This window comes from Oncorhynchus clarkii, chromosome 15 (genome assembly GCF_045791955.1).
Source record: "Oncorhynchus clarkii lewisi isolate Uvic-CL-2024 chromosome 15, UVic_Ocla_1.0, whole genome shotgun sequence".
Taxonomy (NCBI): Eukaryota; Metazoa; Chordata; class Actinopteri; order Salmoniformes; family Salmonidae; genus Oncorhynchus; species Oncorhynchus clarkii.
Window position 1 is genome coordinate 12,752,427 of NC_092161.1, and position 17,730 is coordinate 12,770,156.

At 42.9% G+C, this 17,730-nt stretch overlaps 1 protein-coding gene across 1 annotated transcript in view; it reads right to left on the reverse strand.

Annotated features, from left to right (window-relative positions):
• Positions 1 to 10,252: 10,252 nt before the first annotated feature.
• LOC139366675 (ankyrin repeat domain-containing protein 33B-like) overlaps positions 10,253 to 17,730 on the reverse strand; it is a 34,258-nt gene continuing 26,780 nt past the window's right edge. Inside the window, exons 2-6 of the mRNA XM_071104359.1 lie at positions 14,236 to 14,365; positions 13,767 to 13,907; positions 13,309 to 13,450; positions 11,923 to 12,121; positions 10,253 to 11,817 (exon numbers count right to left, since the gene is read on the reverse strand). Of these exons, the coding sequence (XP_070960460.1) occupies positions 11,266 to 11,817; positions 11,923 to 12,121; positions 13,309 to 13,450; positions 13,767 to 13,907; positions 14,236 to 14,365 (1,164 nt within the window). The 3' untranslated portion in view covers positions 10,253 to 11,265. The remainder of the gene's footprint in view (positions 11,818 to 11,922; positions 12,122 to 13,308; positions 13,451 to 13,766; positions 13,908 to 14,235; positions 14,366 to 17,730) is intronic.

Genomic DNA, 17,730 nt, shown 5'->3' on the forward strand with positions numbered 1-17,730 from the left:
TTCTTAAAGGAGCTCCCACATATGTTGAGGACTTTTTGGCTGCTTTTCCTTCACTTGCGGTCCAACTCATCCCAAATCTCAATTGGGTTGAGGTTGGGTGATTATGAAGGCCAGGTCATCTGATGCAGCACTCCATCACTGTTAGAGGAATTCTAAATTCCTATATGTTTTGTAGCCAAAACCAAATTAACACTCTCTCTATTTCGTGATAAGTTGTAAGTTTATCATATTATGCATGAAATTGATCGAGACCAGTCTTAAAAGTCAGGTAATAGTGTTTATTTCAAGAGAGTACTGGGTACATACACATTTTTCCACAGGTTATAAATTGAAAATGACGTCAGCGTTTTCTAAATGTTCTATCTCTTTCATGACACCGATAGAGAGGCCCTATAGTTCTCGAGCCTTCCCTCCTCTCCTAAAGCCAAGGTCAGTCACTGTAAATCAGCATTCTAGACAGTCTGGAGATAGTCCGTCCCTGCCATCTGGAGATAGTTCATTCATTTGTACAAAGGAACAGACCGTCATTGTTACTAAACTCCTGACTATATTATATACAATTGGGAATGGGAGCAAGAGAGAGAAATTCATATGTACAGTACATAATAGCATTTGGACTAGTCAGTCCTGATTGAAATGTATACATAATTAGTCATCATTGATAAAAATTCCCTTAACAATCACTCTCCTTGGTAAAATAGCCCTTACACAGCCTGGAGGTGTGCACCCCTACACCATAACACCACCTCCTCCATGCGTCACGGTGGGAACCACACATGCAGAGATCATCCATTCACCTACTCTGCGTCTCACAAAGACACTGCGGTTGGATCCACAAATCTCAAATCTGGACCAAAGGACAGATTTCCACCAGCCTAATGTCCATTTCTTGTGTTTCTTGGCCCAAGCAAGTCTCTTCTTCTCATGGGTGTCCTTTAGTAGTGGTTTCTTTGCAGCAATTTGACCATGAAGGCCTGATTCAAGCAGTCTCTGAACAGTTGATGTTGAGATGTGTCTGTAACTTGAACTCTGTGAAGCATTTATTTGGGCTGCAATTTCTGAGGCTGGTAACTCTACTGAACTCTGGGTCTTCCTTTCCTTTGGCGATCCTCATGAGAGCCAGTGTCATTATTGCGCTTGATGGTTCTTGCGACTGCACTTGAAGAAACTTTCAAAGTTCTTAATTTTCCACATTGACTGACCTTCATGTCTTAATGTAATGATGGGCTGTCATTTCTCTTTGCTTATTTGAGCTGTTCTTGCCATAATATGGATTTAGTCCTATTTGGTAGAAGGCCATCTTCTGTATGCCACCCTACCTTGTCACAACACAACTGATTGGCTGAAATGCATTAAGAAGGAAAGAAGATCCAGAAATTAACTTTTAACAAGGTACACCTTTTAATTGGAATGCATTCCAGGTGACTACCTAATGAAGCTGGTTAAGAGTGTCCAAAGCTGTCATCAAGGCAAAGGATGGCTATTTCAAAGAATCTCAAATATAAAATATATTTTGATTTAACACTTTTTTGGTTACTACATGATTCCATGTGTTATTTCATAGTTTTGATGTCTTCACTATTATTCTACAATGTCGTAAATAGTACAAAATAAAGGAAAACACTTGAATGTGTAGGTGTGTCCAAACTTTTGGCTGAACTTGATTATAAACTACACACCCACACACACACACACATCTGCATAATATTAAACTCTACACAACATCTACATAATATTATACTCTACACACCATCATCTTATACTACACACCATAATATTATACTACACACCATAATATTATACTCTACACACCATAATATTATACTCTACACACCATCATATTATACTACACACTAACATATTATACTCTACACACCATATTATACTACACACCAACATATTATACTCTACACACCATAATATTATACTCTACACACCATAATATTATACTCTACACACCATAATATTATACTCTACACACCATAATATTATACTACACACCATAATATTATACTGCACACCATAATATTTTACTCTACACACCATAATATTATACTCTACACACCATAATATTATACTCTACACACCATATTATTATACTACACACCATAATATTATACTCTACACACCCTAATATTATACTCTACACACCATAATATTATACTCTACACACCATAATATTATACTCTACACACCATAATATTATACTACACACCATAATATTATACTACACACCATAATATTATACTACACACCATAATATTATACTCTATACACCATAATATTATACTACACACCATCTACACACCATAATATTATACTACACACCATAATATTATACTACACACCATAATATTATACTATACACCATAATATTATACTACACACCATCTACACACCATAATATTATACTACACACCATCATATTATACTACACACCATAATATTATACTACACACCATAATATTATACTACACACCATAATATTATACTACACACCATAGTATTATACTGCACACCATAATATTATACTCTACACACCATAATATTATACTGCACACCATAATATTATACTGCACACCATAATATTATACTACACACCATCTACACACCATAATATTATACTACACACCATAATATTATACTCTACACACCATAAAATTATACTGCACACCATAATATTATACTCTACACACCATAATATTATACTGCACACCATAATATTATACTACACACCCTAATATTATACTGCACACCATAATATTATACTGCACACCATAATATTATACTCTACACACCATCTACACACCATAATATAATATCTACACATAACATTTAGAACCAGGAACAGATATAACCCTTGGTTCTCTCCAGACCTAACTGCCCTTGACCAGCACAAAAACATCCTGTGGCGTTCTGCATTAGCGTCGAATAGCCCCCGTGATATGCAACTTTTCAGGGAAGTTAGGAACCAATACTGGTTCAGGCAGTTAGGAAAGCTAAGGCTAGCTTTTTCAAGCAGAAATTTGCATCCAGTAGCACAAACTCAAAACATTCTGGGACACTGTAAAGTCCATGGAGAATAAGAGCACCTCCTCCCAGCTGCCCACTGCTCTGAGGCTAGGAATCACTGTCACCACTGATAAATCCACCATAATTGAGAATTTCAATGAGCATTTTTCTACGGCTGGCCGTGCTTTCCACCTGTCTACCCTTACCCCGATCAATAGTCCTCCACCCCCCACGGCAAGTCGCCCAAGCCTCCCCCATTTCTCCTTCACCCAAATCCAGATAGCTGATGTTCTGAAAGAACTGCAAAATCTGGACCCCTACAAATCAGCCGGGCTAGACAATCTGGACCCTCTCTTTCTAAAATTATCTGCCGAAATTGTTGCAACCCCTATTACTAGCGTGTTCAACCTCTCTTTCGTATCGTCTGAGTTTCCCAAAGATTGGAAAGCTGCCACGGTCATCCCCCTCTTCAAAGGGGGAGAAACTCTAGACCCAAACTGCTACAGACCTATATCTATCCTACCCTGCTTTTCTAAGTTAACAAACAGATTACCGACCATTTCAAATGCCAGCGAACCTTCTCTGCTATGCAATCTGGTTTCAGAGATGGTCATGGGTGCACCTCAGCCACGCTCAAGGTCCTAAACAATATCATAACCGCAATCGATAAGAGACATTACTCTGCAGCCCTATTCATCGACCTGGCAAAGGCTTTCGACTCTGTCGATCACCACATTCTTATCGGCAGACTCAACAGCCTTAGTTTCTCAAATGACTGCCTCGCCTGGTTCACCAACTACTTCTCTGATAGAGTTCAATGTGTCAAATCGGAGGTTCTGTTGTCGGGACCTCTGGCAGTCTCTACGGGGGTGCCACAGGGTTAAATTCTTGGGCCTCCCGACGAGCTTCAATGCCATACAACTCTCCTTCCGTGGCCTCCAACTGCTCTTAAATGCAAGTAAAACTAAATGCATGCTCTTCAACCGATCGCTGCACGCACCTGTCTGCCTGTCCAGCATCACTACTCTGGACGGCTCTGACTTAGAATATGTGGACACCTACAAATACCTAGGTGTCTGGTTAGACTGTAAACTCTCCTTCCAGACTCACATTAAGCATCTCCAATCCAAAATTAAATCTAGAATCGGCTTCCTATTTCACAACAACGCATCCTTCACTGATGCTGCCAAACATACCCTCGTAAAACTGACCATCCTATCGATCCTCGACTTCGGCAATGTCATTTGCAAAATAGCCTACAACACTCTACTCAACAAATTGGATGCAGTCTATCACAGTGGCATCCATTTCGTCAACAATGCTCTCGTTGGCTGGCCCTCGCTTCATACTCGTCGTCAAACCCACTGGCTTCAGATCATGTACAAGTCTCTGCTAGGTAAAGCCCCGCCTTATCTCAGCTCACTGGTCACCATAGCAGCACCCACCCGTAGCACGCGCTCCAGCAGGTATAGCTCACTGGTCACCCCCAAAGCCAATTCTTCCTTTGGCCGCCTCTCCTTCCAGTTCTCTGCTGCCAATGACTGGAACGAACTGCAAAAAATCACTGAGGCTGGAGACTCATATCTCCCTCACTAACTTTAAGCACCAGCTGTCAGAGCAGCTCACAGATCACTGCACCTGTACATAGCCCATCTGCAAATAGCCCATCCAACTACCTCATCCCCATACTGTATTTATTTATTTATCTTGCTCCTTTGCACCCCAGTATCTCTACTTGCACATTCGTCTTCTGCACATCTACCATTCCTTCTCTCTCTCTACTCTCCCCCTCCCCTCCCTCTCTCCCCTCCCTTCTCTCTCTCTACTCTCCCACCTCCCTTCTCTCTCTCTACTCTCCCACCTCCCTTCTCTCGCTCTACTCTCCCCCCTCCGCTCCCTCTCTCTACTCCCCCCCTCTCTCTACTCCCCCCTCCCTTCTCTCTCTCTACTCTCCCCCCTCCCTTCTCTCTCTCTACTCTCCCCTCCCTTTCTCTACTCTACCCCCTCCCTTCTCTCTCTCTACTCTCCCCCCTCCGCTCCCTCTCTCTACTCCCCCCTCCCTTCTCTCTCTCTACTCTCCCCCCTCCCCTCCCTTTCTCTACTCCACCCTCCCTTCTCTCTCTCTACTCTCCCCTCCCTCTCTCTACTCTCCCCCCTCCCTTTTCTCTCTCTACTCTCCCCTCCCTTTCTCTACTCCCCCCTCTCTCTACTCCCCCCTCCCTTCTCTCTCTCTACTCTCCCCTCTCTCTCTCTACTCCCCCCTTCCTTCTCTCTCTCTACTCTCCCCTCTCTCTCTCTTCTCTCTCCTCCCTCTCTCTACTCTCCTCCCTCATCCCCTTGACCACTTACTGTCTCTGGACCAGATGTTACCACACATACACTTGTATCAGACAACATGTACAGTATATTTTTTTGTGCCCGTTTTGCCATGTCCTTGTAAGGTTTATTTATGAGGACTGAGTGCCTCTATTGATTTGAATCATATTATGTTGTTTTAGCTAGCGTTAGCATCAGCCCTCCAGGCTCTGTCAGTTTATAGCACTCATGTTAGCATCTATCACCTGGTGGTGTGACGCGTGACATTAGGATCTGCCAGTGCATGGTCTCTAGTCAGGTACACGCACACACACACTCATACACACACACACACACACACACACACACACACACACACACACACACACACACACACACACACACACACTCATACACTCATACACACACACACACACACACTCATACACACACACACACACTCATGCACTCATACACTCATACACACACTCATACACACACACACACACTCATACACACACACACACACTCATACACTCATACACACACACACACACACACTCATACACACACACACACACTCATACACACACACACACACACTCATACACTCATACACACTCATACACACACACACACACACACACTCATACACACACACACACACTCATACACACACACACACACACTCATACACACACATACACACTCATACACTCATACACACACACTCATACACACACACACACACTCATACACACACACACACACACTCATACACTCATACACACACACACTCATACACACACACACACACTCATACACACACTCATACACACACTCATACACACACACACACACTCACACACACACACTCATACACACACACACACACTCATACACACACACACACTCATACACGCACACACACACTCATACACACACACACACACTCATACACTCATACACACACACACTCATACACACACACACACACTCATACACACACACACACACTCATACACACACACACACACACGCATGGGTTCAGGTAAACATAAACACACACTTCTGGTCCTCTATCATCAATCGACAAGCTAGCATATTGTTGGTAAACACATAGTGTAGGACTCAAAATGGCAGCAGGACTCCTCAGACTGCCCCCTGTCAACCCCCTAACCCTAGCTTCATCTCTCTCTGCATCCCGGTTCAATCCTAACCCTAGTCTCAACCCTTCCCTTTGACCATAGCCGTGAAAGCGATTACTACAGCCTCTCTCTGGTCTGCATGTTTCTTTCAACAGGGTTATCTGCTACCTGATAGGGTGACTTGAGGTGACCTCGACACAAAATCCCACAGACCTCTACTCTGATACTGATACTATGTCCTACTGACACAGACCTCTACTCTGATACTGATACTATGTCCTACTGACACAGACCTCTACTCTGATACGATGTCCTACTGACACAGACCTCTACTCTGATACTATGTCCTACTGACACAGACCTCTACTCTGATACTATGTCCTACTGACACAGACCTCTACTCTGATACTGATACTATGTCCTACTGACACAGACTACTCTGATACTGATACTATGTCCTACTAACACAGACCTCTACTCTGATACTGATACTATGTCCTACTGACACAGACCTCTACTCTGATACTATGTCCCACTGACACAGACCTCTACTCTGATACTATGTACTACTGACACGGACCTCTACTCTGATACTATGTCCTACTGACACAGACCTCTACTCTGATACTGATACTATGTCCTACTGACACAGACCTCTACTCTGATACTATGTCCTACTGACACAGACCTCTACTCTGATACTATGTCCTACTGACACAGACCTCTACTCTGATACTATGTCCTACTGACACAGACCTCTACTCTGATACTATGTCCTACTGACACAGACCTCTACTCTAATACTATGTCCTACTGACACAGACCTCTACTCTGATACTATGTCCCACTGACACAGACCTCTTATATTGAAAGACTAAGACTGGATGAAATAGTAGTCATGCTTATTTATAAAGCCTTATCATGGCCATTTTCTAAATCAGTGATCATCTGTTTGTATTTTCATTGTGATAGTGAATTGAGCCTGTCATGCAGTACCCCCTATCTCCCAGCAGAGTGTGCCAGTCTGAGTTTCCCTGTTTGGATATGGTAAGGATTGGGTTTTGACGACTCTGTAACTGTTTTAAAGTCACTGCTAGCGAGCAGCATGGTGAAATCCCTGAGCAGTTCCTCCCTCTCCAGCAACTGAGTTAGGAAGGACGCCTGTATCTCCGTGGTGACTGGGTGTGTTGATACACCATCCAAAGTGTAATTAATAACTTGCACCATGCTCAATGTCTGTTTTTTTTTTTTTTTTTTTTAACCTTCTACCAATAGATGCCCTTCTTAGCGAGGCATTGTAAAACCTCTAGTCTTTGTAGTTAAATCTGTGTTTGAAATTCTTTGCTTGACTGAGGGACATTACACATGTGTATGTGTGGGGTACAGAGATGGGGTAGCCATTCAAAAATCATCTTAAACACTATTTTTGCACACAGAGTGAGTCCACACTTATTATGTGACTTTTCAAGCAAATTCTTATTTTGGCTTGCCATAACAAAGGGGTTGAATACATATTGACTCCAGACATTCCAGCTTGTCATTTTTAAGTCATTTGTAAAAAAAAAATTAAAAACCTAATTCCACTTTGAGATTATGGAGTATTGTGGGTAGGCCAGTGACACAAAATCTCTATTTAATCCATTTTAAATTCAGGCTGTAACAGAACAAAATATGGAAATGAAATTATGCACCTGGTACTTATCAGGAAATTATGCCCCTGGTACTTATCAGGAAATGATGGACCTGATACTTATCAGGAAATGATGGACCTGGTACTTATCAGGAAATGATGGACCTGATACTTATCAGGAAATGATGGACCTGGTACTTATCAGGAAATGATGGACCTGGTACTTATCAGGAAATGATGGACCTGATACTTATCAGGAAATGATGGACCTGGTACTTATCAGGAAATGATGGACCTGGTACTTATCAGGAAATTATGGACCTGGTACTTATCAGGAAATTATGGACCTGATACTTATCAGGAAATGATGGACCTGGTACTTATCAGGAAATGATGGACCTGGTACTTATCAGGAAATGATGCACCTGGTACTTATCAGGAAATTATGGACCTGGTACTTATCAGGAAATTATGGACCTGGTACTTATCAGGAATTGATGGACCTGGTACTTCTCAGGAAATGATGCACCTGGTACTTATCAGGAAATTATGCACCTGGTACTTATCAGGAAATGATGCACCTGGTACTTATCAGGAAATGATGGACCTGGTACTTATCAGGAAATGATGGACCTGGTACTTATCAGGAAATGTTGGACCTGGTACTTATCAGGAAATGATGGACCTGGTACTTACCAGGAAATAATGCACCTGGTACTTATCAGGAAATGATGGACCTGGTACTTATCAGGAAATGATGCACCTTGTACTTATCAGGAAATAATGCACCTGATACTTATCAGGAAATGATGCACCTGGTACTTATCAGGAAATGATGCACCTTGTACTTATCAGAACATGATGGACCTGGTACTTATCAGGAAATAATGGACCTGGTACTTATCAGGAAATGATGGAACTGGTACTTATCAGGAAATGATGCACCTGGTACTTATCAGGAAATAATGCATCTGGTACTTATCAGGAAATAATGCACCTGGTACTTATCAGGAAATGATGCACCTGGTACTTATCAGGAAATAATGCACCTGGTACTTATCAGAAACCTTGTACTAATCAGGAAATGATGCACCTGGTACTTATCAGGAAATGATGGACCTGGTACTCATCAGGAAATAATGCACCTGGTACTTATCAGGAAATGATGCACCTGGTACTTATCAGGAAATGATGGACCTGGTACTTATCAGGAAATGATGCACCTGGTACTTATCAGGAAATGATGCACCTGGTACTTATCAGGAAATGATGCACCTGGTACTTATCAGGAAATAATGCACCTGGTACTTATCAGAAACCTTGTACTTATCAGGAAATGATGCACCTGGTACTTATCAGGAAATGATGGACCTGGTACTTATCAGGAAATAATGCACCTGGTACTTATCAGGAAATGATGCACCTGGTACTTATCAGGAAATGATGGACCTGGTACTTATCAGGAAATGATGCACCTGGTACTTATCAGGAAATGATGCACCTGGTACTTATCAGGAAATTATGCACCTGGTACTTATCAGGAAATAATGCACCTGGTACTTATCAGGAAATGATGCACCTGGTACTTATCAGGAAATGATGCACCATCTTTTTTATGTTTTAGAAAGAGTCACTCACTCTCACAGACACAAACAGAAGAGTGCATTGCATTCCAGTTGTGTTTTTATTCACCATAAACAAGAACATTGTAGAGTACACAGACTAGATATTGCTGGTCCCATTGTGGTTCCATTACCACTCAAACAAACAAAACCTTGTGAATCTGTTTCGTAAATCCACAGCGTGGCTTCCTGAGAGAAGTGTACACTTGTTCACTAAATATATATATATATTCTTTAAAACTGGACTTGTATAAGCAGAGAGTTTAGAGAGTTTTTGTCCATTCCTTTTAAATCAATGAGGGGAACCAGGGCACACTTGGGCAGACACAGAATTCACCTGGAGTCTTTGTGATATGTCTGGGAAAGCATTTTAGTGTTACACTCCTGCTGCCTAGCCTGCTCCATTTGTTTACAGAAATTATTTTTTGTGCCAACCACTGCCCCTTAGTAACTCCATAGCAACTTATCACATTGGCTGTTAGACACACCTAAAATATGCCACTTAAAGCCAGTCCTGTCTTTGGGGTTATCACTGTGAAATTGTCTTCTCTTCAATCCCTACCATAATAATACTACATTATATCAATCCCTACCATAATAATACTACATTATATCAATCCCTACCATAATAATACTACATTATATCAAGACTTTCCAGTTGCCATTTGTGATCCTACCTCCCATTATTTTCATCCATTATTTTCTGTTGAACTTCTCAACCAATAGTATGGCGTCTGTCTGATCGGAATACACACATGTGTTTGTAAAAAGCACATGATGAAGGTGCTCCTCGATGCTGATCTGAGGTCAGTGTAGCAGTACTTTGATCTCATTCATAACATGTAAACATTTCAGGATATAGTTTGTTTTTCCTCATTTGATAGATAATATTGCTCCAAGACAGTTCTTTTTTTTCATTCACATTCTCAAAATATGCTTTCTACTTTAGTAGAAAATAAAAACAGTTTATATATAGTATACTCATAATAAAAAAATACCTGATGAGGTACAATCTATATGCAAAATACATTCACAGAATTAGAAAAGCTTTCAAAAAGCCAATATAAAGTAGATGCCATTTCAACATATCAAAGCACAGTGCCTATCTAAAAAAAGTCAGTCAAATGCCACTGGTAACAAAATAATGCTTATCTTATGTTTATCTTTGACGATAAGTCAGTTTGACATGCTGGGAGGCTTACTCAACGGTTGTATAGGCTACGCCATATTTTAACCCTTTCTATTTGTCCCATTCTAACCTTTCCCGAAGCGTATAGTATCATCATTTTAGGCAATAAAGTTTCAACGTGTGATGTGTCAGATATATTAGTGAAACATGATCTGTACACAGTCAGATCATATGGGTTTGTAGCCTGGGTAAGTGTCAGGTAATACAGAAATCACACTATAAAAATACTGCTGATTTTGTGAATCAAATGCATTAGAAAATAAAGCACTGTCACTTTTACTCCCTCAAAAAGCAAAAAAAAAAACTCTGAACTGCTACCTAGGCAACAGTGGAGGACAGGGTGGAGTGACATCACTTCCTCCTACGATGTCATTTCCTCTTCCTGGAACCCAGGTGCCGCCTCGTGGCCGCCTCCACCCTCTTCCGCTCCGCCTCCTCCGCTCTCTTCCTCTCCTCCTTCAGTTCTTTATACCTCCACTTGGGAATCTGCAGGAAGTCACCCCCTCCGTCTTTAAAGCTGCTCTTCCTGTGGACTCTTTCAGGTTCAAAGGTTGGCGTTGGGGCCTTAGAGATTCTCACCTTGGGAATGGACATCCCCGGCCGCACACTGCTATACTTCACCATACCCAGAGGCAGCAAGCTAGTCTTTCTCAGGGCCATGGAGGAAGAGGCCCCAGCCGCAGACACCTTACCGAGGGTAGGGTTAGTCGTGGTGGGGTTTTTGTTCGGCGGTAGCAGGATGGTCCGCCGGTCCTTTGGAGGTTTGGACACCAGAGTGACCCGTGAGTTCTGGAAGAGTTTGCCGTGGTTGTCGATCCGCTCAGGGTTCTGCGTTTTCAGTTCTTTGGCCCGTTGGCGTCGGAGGATCTCTGGGACGGAGTAACGACGTTTACCCACGCAAGGTGGGCTTGTCGGACACACCTGAAGAGCAAGTACAAACAGACAGCAATGAGAACACGAAGACAGAGAGAGAGGTTAAATACAGTACAAGTGAGAGGAACGAAGAAACAGACGTTTCTAACTCACTGTGGAACAAGCCATTGTCACGAAGGGGCTCCCCAGTGCTGTTGTCATGGTGACTAGGTGATCTAAGACTCCTTCGTCGTCAGGCTCTGTGATGTTGGCAAACGTCAGAGCGTTTCGTATGGTGTCTGATATACGCTGCATACAGCCTCGAGGCTCCCGGGCCTTAGATACTAGAGACGCCAGCTGGGGCCACTCTGGACTGGAACAATTATATCAGATTAGGAAATAATACCATTGGAAGAATTGCAATATGAAACTATACCGATGACATCGTATAATGATAATAAGAATCACCACCTCCATCATCAGCAGAAACAACATCATCACCATCCTCATCACCATCATCATCACCACCATCCTCCTCATCATCATCACCACCATCATCATCACCACCACCATCATCATCACCATCATCATCCTCACCATCATCATCACCACCATTCTCATCATCACCACAATCATCATCCTCACCATCATCATCATCATCACCATCATCATCACCACCATCCTCATCATCATCACCACCATCCTCATCATCACCATCCTCATCACCATCATCATCTCCATCATCATCATCACCATCACCACCATCTTCATCATCATCATCACCACCATCCTCATCACCACCATCACCACCATCCTCATCATCATCATCATCACCACCATCCTCATCATCACCACCATCCTCATCATCACCATCCTCATCATCACCATCCTCATCACCATCATCATCATCCCCATCATCATCATCATCATCACCACCATCCTCATCATCACCACCACCATCCTCATCACCACCATCCTCATCATCATCATCATCATCATCACCACCATCCTCATCATCATCACCACCATCCTCATCATCACCATCCTCATCCCCATCATCATCATCATCATCATCATCATCATCATCACCACCATCATCATCATCACCACCATCCTCATCATCATCACCACCACCCTCATCACCACCATCACAATCATCATCCTCACCATCATCATCACCACCATCCTCATCATCATCACCATCATCATCATCACCACCATTCTCATCATCATCAACACCATCATCATCACCACCATCCTCATCATCATCATCACCACCACCACCATCATCATCACCACCATCCTCATCATCACCACCATCCTCATCATCATCACCACCATCCTCATCACCACCATCATCCTCCTCATCATCATCATCATCATCACCACCATCATCATCATCATCATCATCACCACCATCCTCATCATCATCACCACCATCATCATCATCACCACCATCACCATCATCCTCATCATCATCCCCATCATCATCATCATCATCACCAGCATCCTCATCATCATCACCACCATCCTCATCATCACTCATCAAGTATAGTCTACCTGTATGCGTCACATAGTTGATAAGGACAGGGTCTGGAGTGGAGACGTGTCATGGCCCAGGCGGTGTCGTAGCGTCCTGTGAAAAACGCCCACTCTCTGGAGGTCAGCTGACGACCAAAGTCCCTCGCCTCCGTGTCAGCTCCTTACAGAGGAGAAAGAGAGGAGGAGAGTAGGAGAGAGAGAAGGAAAGTAGGAGAGAGTGGAGGAAAAGGAGGAAAGAGGAGGAGATAGTAGGAGTGAGAGGGAGGAGAGAGTAGGAGAGAGAGAAGGAGGAGAGGCAAGGAGATAAATGTATGACGAGATCCTTCAGATGTCAAATTGAACCCTACTGGTGGATGTTATTTCTGCTTTAAATTACTGTTTGAAGTTAAATATTATTGAAATGTGAATGATGAAATATATGTTCAAGTAAGTTAAATATAAACCAGGTGAATTTGTTTGTCCATCTGTGTACTTACCTGCTAGCATCAGGGCTCGTACACACTCCACCCTGCCCTGCATAGCAGCTTTCATCAGAGCGGTGAAGCCATGACAGTTCCTCCTCTCTATGTCCAGACCAGGGGAGTAGTTCAACAGGTAGTTACTGATCATTATGTGACCTGGAGGTGGGGCGAGATGGGGAGAGCCTTGTGAACCTTTTTGAAATGTGTGGATCTGTGTGTGTGGGTCTGTGTGCGCACATGCGAGTGTGTGTGGGTCTGTGTGCGCGCATGCGAGTGTGTGTGGGTCTGTGTGCGCGCATGCGGTGTGTGTGGATCTGTGTGCGCGCATGCGAGTGTGTGTGGGTCTGTGTGCGCGCATGCGAGTGTGTGTGGGTCTGTGTGCGCGCATGCGAGTGTGTGTGGGTCTGTGTGCGCGCATGCAAGTGTGTGTGGGTCTGTGTGCGTGCATGCGGTGTGTGTGGGTCTGTGTGTTTGTGTGTCGTACCTGCCTGTGCAGCTGTGATGAGGGCGGTATTCCCCTCAGTGTCCTGCCAGTTGACATCCAGGTGACAACACTGAGCCAACGCTATGACAACGTCAACATAACCCTGGTAGCATGCCACCATCAACCCCGTCTGTGTGTGAGAGAGAGAGAGCGCGAGAGAGATAGAGAGAGAGATAGAGAGATATAGAGAGAGAGAGATAGAGACAGAGAGAGAGAGATATATATATATATATAGAGAGAGAGAGAGAGAGAGAGAGAGAGAGAGATAGAGATAGAGATATAGAGAGAGAGATAGAGAGAGAGATATATAGAGAGAGAGAGATAGAGATAGATATATATATAGAGAGAGATATATAGAGAGAGAGAGATAGAGAGAGAGATATAGAGTTAGAGATATATATATATAGAGAGAGAGAGAGAGAGAGAGAGAGAGAGAGAGAGATAGAGATAGAGATAGAGATATAGAGAGAGAGATAGAGAGAGAGATATAGAGAGAGAGAGAGATAGAGATAGATATATATATATAGAGAGAGAGATATATAGAGAGAGAGATATAGAGTTAGAGATATATATATAGAGAGAGAGGAGAGAGAGAGATATAGAGTTAGAGATATATATATAGAGAGAGAGAGATATAGAGAGAGAGATAGAGAGAGAGAGAGATATAGAGTTAGATATATATATATATATATATAGAGAGAGAGAGAGAGTTAGATATATATATATAGAGAGAGAGAGGGAGAGCGAGAGTTAGATATATATATATAGAGAGAGAGAGAGAGAGGGAGAGCGAGAGTTAGATATATATATATAGAGAGAGAGAGGGAGAGCGAGAGTTAGATATATATATATAGAGAGAGAGAGGGAGAGCGAGAGTTAGATATATATATATATATAGAGAGAGAGGGAGAGCGAGAGAGATATATAGAGAGAGAAAAGGTTTAAAAGGCTATCTCAGACAGTCACATGCGTTTTAATGTTCTGTCTTCAACAGCTCTGTTTCTCCCTCCCACCCTCTCTACCTATAGCGACCTATAGCGCTGAGGTGGCTACTGTTCCGGGAAGGCCACTGTGCGTGCTTGCGTGCGTGTCTGCATGGCAAAGTTGGTTCCTGAATAGACAATCTAGTTGACAGTGCTAGTTCTGTTCTGATGCTTAACTGGGGAAACATGATATGAGATCCAAGCCAGTGTCAATTAAGTTAGACAACAACGGGAGGCCTGTATGTACGGTCCAAAACTAATATCATACCGTCAACATTAAATCAGTTTTGTTTGCTGTTAAAACAGAATTTCGATCCTTGTGGAAAACTCCTACTGCTTTCTGTCACGCCGTGTTCTTGGAATGCTGTGTTTTTGGAATGCCAGTGTTCTTGGAATGCCAGTGAAATGTGTGTGTATACAGCTTGGAATCTCCTGGAAAAGTTCCAGTGTTTTCCGGAAGGCCAACACTTCATCAGCCAAAACAAACACTACTGCCAGAGAGGGAGGATGGGGGGGGGGGGGGGGGGGGGGGGTGTAGATGAGTGGAGAGAGGCAAAGGAGAGGAGATGGAGACAGAGAACGGATAGAAGAGGTATTGGTTACAAAGGAGAGGAGATGGAGACAGAGAAAGGATAGAAGAGGTATTGGTTACAAAGGAGAGGAGATGGAGACAGAGAAAGGATAGAAGAGGTATTGGTTACAAAGGAGAGGACTAAAGGACAGTACAATAGAGACAGCAAACTAGGGGTATTCTTTCTATTAGGAGTAAAATGTATAGTAGCCAAGCTTCTCCAACCTCTACATGTATGTAACAGTCCTCTTCTCCAACCTCTATATCTATGTAACAGTCCTCTTCTCCAACCTCTATATCTATGTAACAGTCCTCTTCTCCAACCTCTACATGTCTGTAACAGTCCCCTTCTCCAACCTCTACATGTCTGTAACAGTCCCCTTCTCCAACCTCTACATGTCTGTAACAGTCCCCTGCCCCAACCTCTACATGTCTGTAACAGTCCTCTGCTCCAACCTCTATATCTATGTAACAGTCCCCTTCTCCAACCTCTATATGTATGTAACAGTCCCCTTCTCCAACCTCTACATGTCTGTAACAGTCCTCTGCTCCAACCTCTATATGTATGTAACAGTCCCCTTCTCCAACCTCTATATCTATGTAACAGTCCCCTTCTCCAACCTCTACATGTCTGTAACAGTCCTCTGCTCCAACCTCTATATGTATGTAACAGTCCTCTGCTCCAACCTCTATATGTATGTAACAGTCCTCTGCTCCAACCTCTATATGTCTGTAACAGTCCCCTTCTCCAACCTCTATATGTCTGTAACAGTCCTTTTCTCCAACCTCTATATCTATGTAACAGTCCCCTTCTCCAACCTCTACATGTCTGTAACAGTCCCCTTCTCCAACCTCTACATGTCTGTAACAGTCCTCTTCTCCAACCTCTACATGTCTGTAACAGTCCCCTTCTCCAACCTCTACATGTCTGTAACAGTCCTCTTCTCCAACCTCTACATGTCTGTAACAGTCCCCTTCTCCAACATCTACATGTCTGTAACAGTCCCCTGCTCCAACCTCTACATGTCTGTAACAGTCCTCTGCTCCAACCTCTACATGTCTGTAACAGTCCCCTTCTCCAACCTCTACATGTCTGTAACAGTCCCCTGCTCCAACCTCTACATGTCTGTAACAGTCCTCTGCTCCAACCTCTATATGTATGTAACAGTCCCCTTCTCCAACCTCTACATGTCTGTAACAGTCCCCTTCTCCAACCTCTATATGTCTGTAACAGTCCCCTTCTCCAACCTCTATATGTCTGTAACAGTCCCCTTCTCCAACCTCTACATGTCTGTAACAGTCCTCTGCTCCAACCTCTATATGTATGTAACAGTCCCCTTCTCCAACCTCTATATGTCTGTAACAGTCCCCTTCTCCAACCTCTACATGTCTGTAACAGTCCCCTTCTCCAACCTCTATATGTCTGTAACAGTCCCCTTCTCCAACCTCTACATGTCTGTAACAGTCCCCTTCTCCAACCTCTATATGTATGTAACAGTCCCCTTCTCCAACCTCTATATGTCTGTAACAGTCCCCTTCTCCAACCTCTATATGTCTGTAACAGTCCCCTTCTCCAACCTCTACATGTCTGTAACAGTCCCCTTCTCCAACCTCTATATGTATGTAACAGTCCCCTTCTCCAACCTCTATATGTCTGTAACAGTCCTCTTCTTCAATCTATATGTAGTTTTTTTCTTGTTTTTCTTCACCTTTATTTAACCAGGTAGGCCAGTTGAGAACAAGTTCTCATTTACAACTGCGACCTGGCCAAGATAAAGCAAAGCAGTGCGACAGAAACAACAACACAGAGGTACACATGGAATAAACAAGCGTACAGATAACACAATATAAAAAAAGAAAGTCTATATACAGTGTGTGCAAATGGCGTGAGGAGTTAAGGCAATAAATAGGGCATAGTAGCAAAGTAATTACAATTTAGCA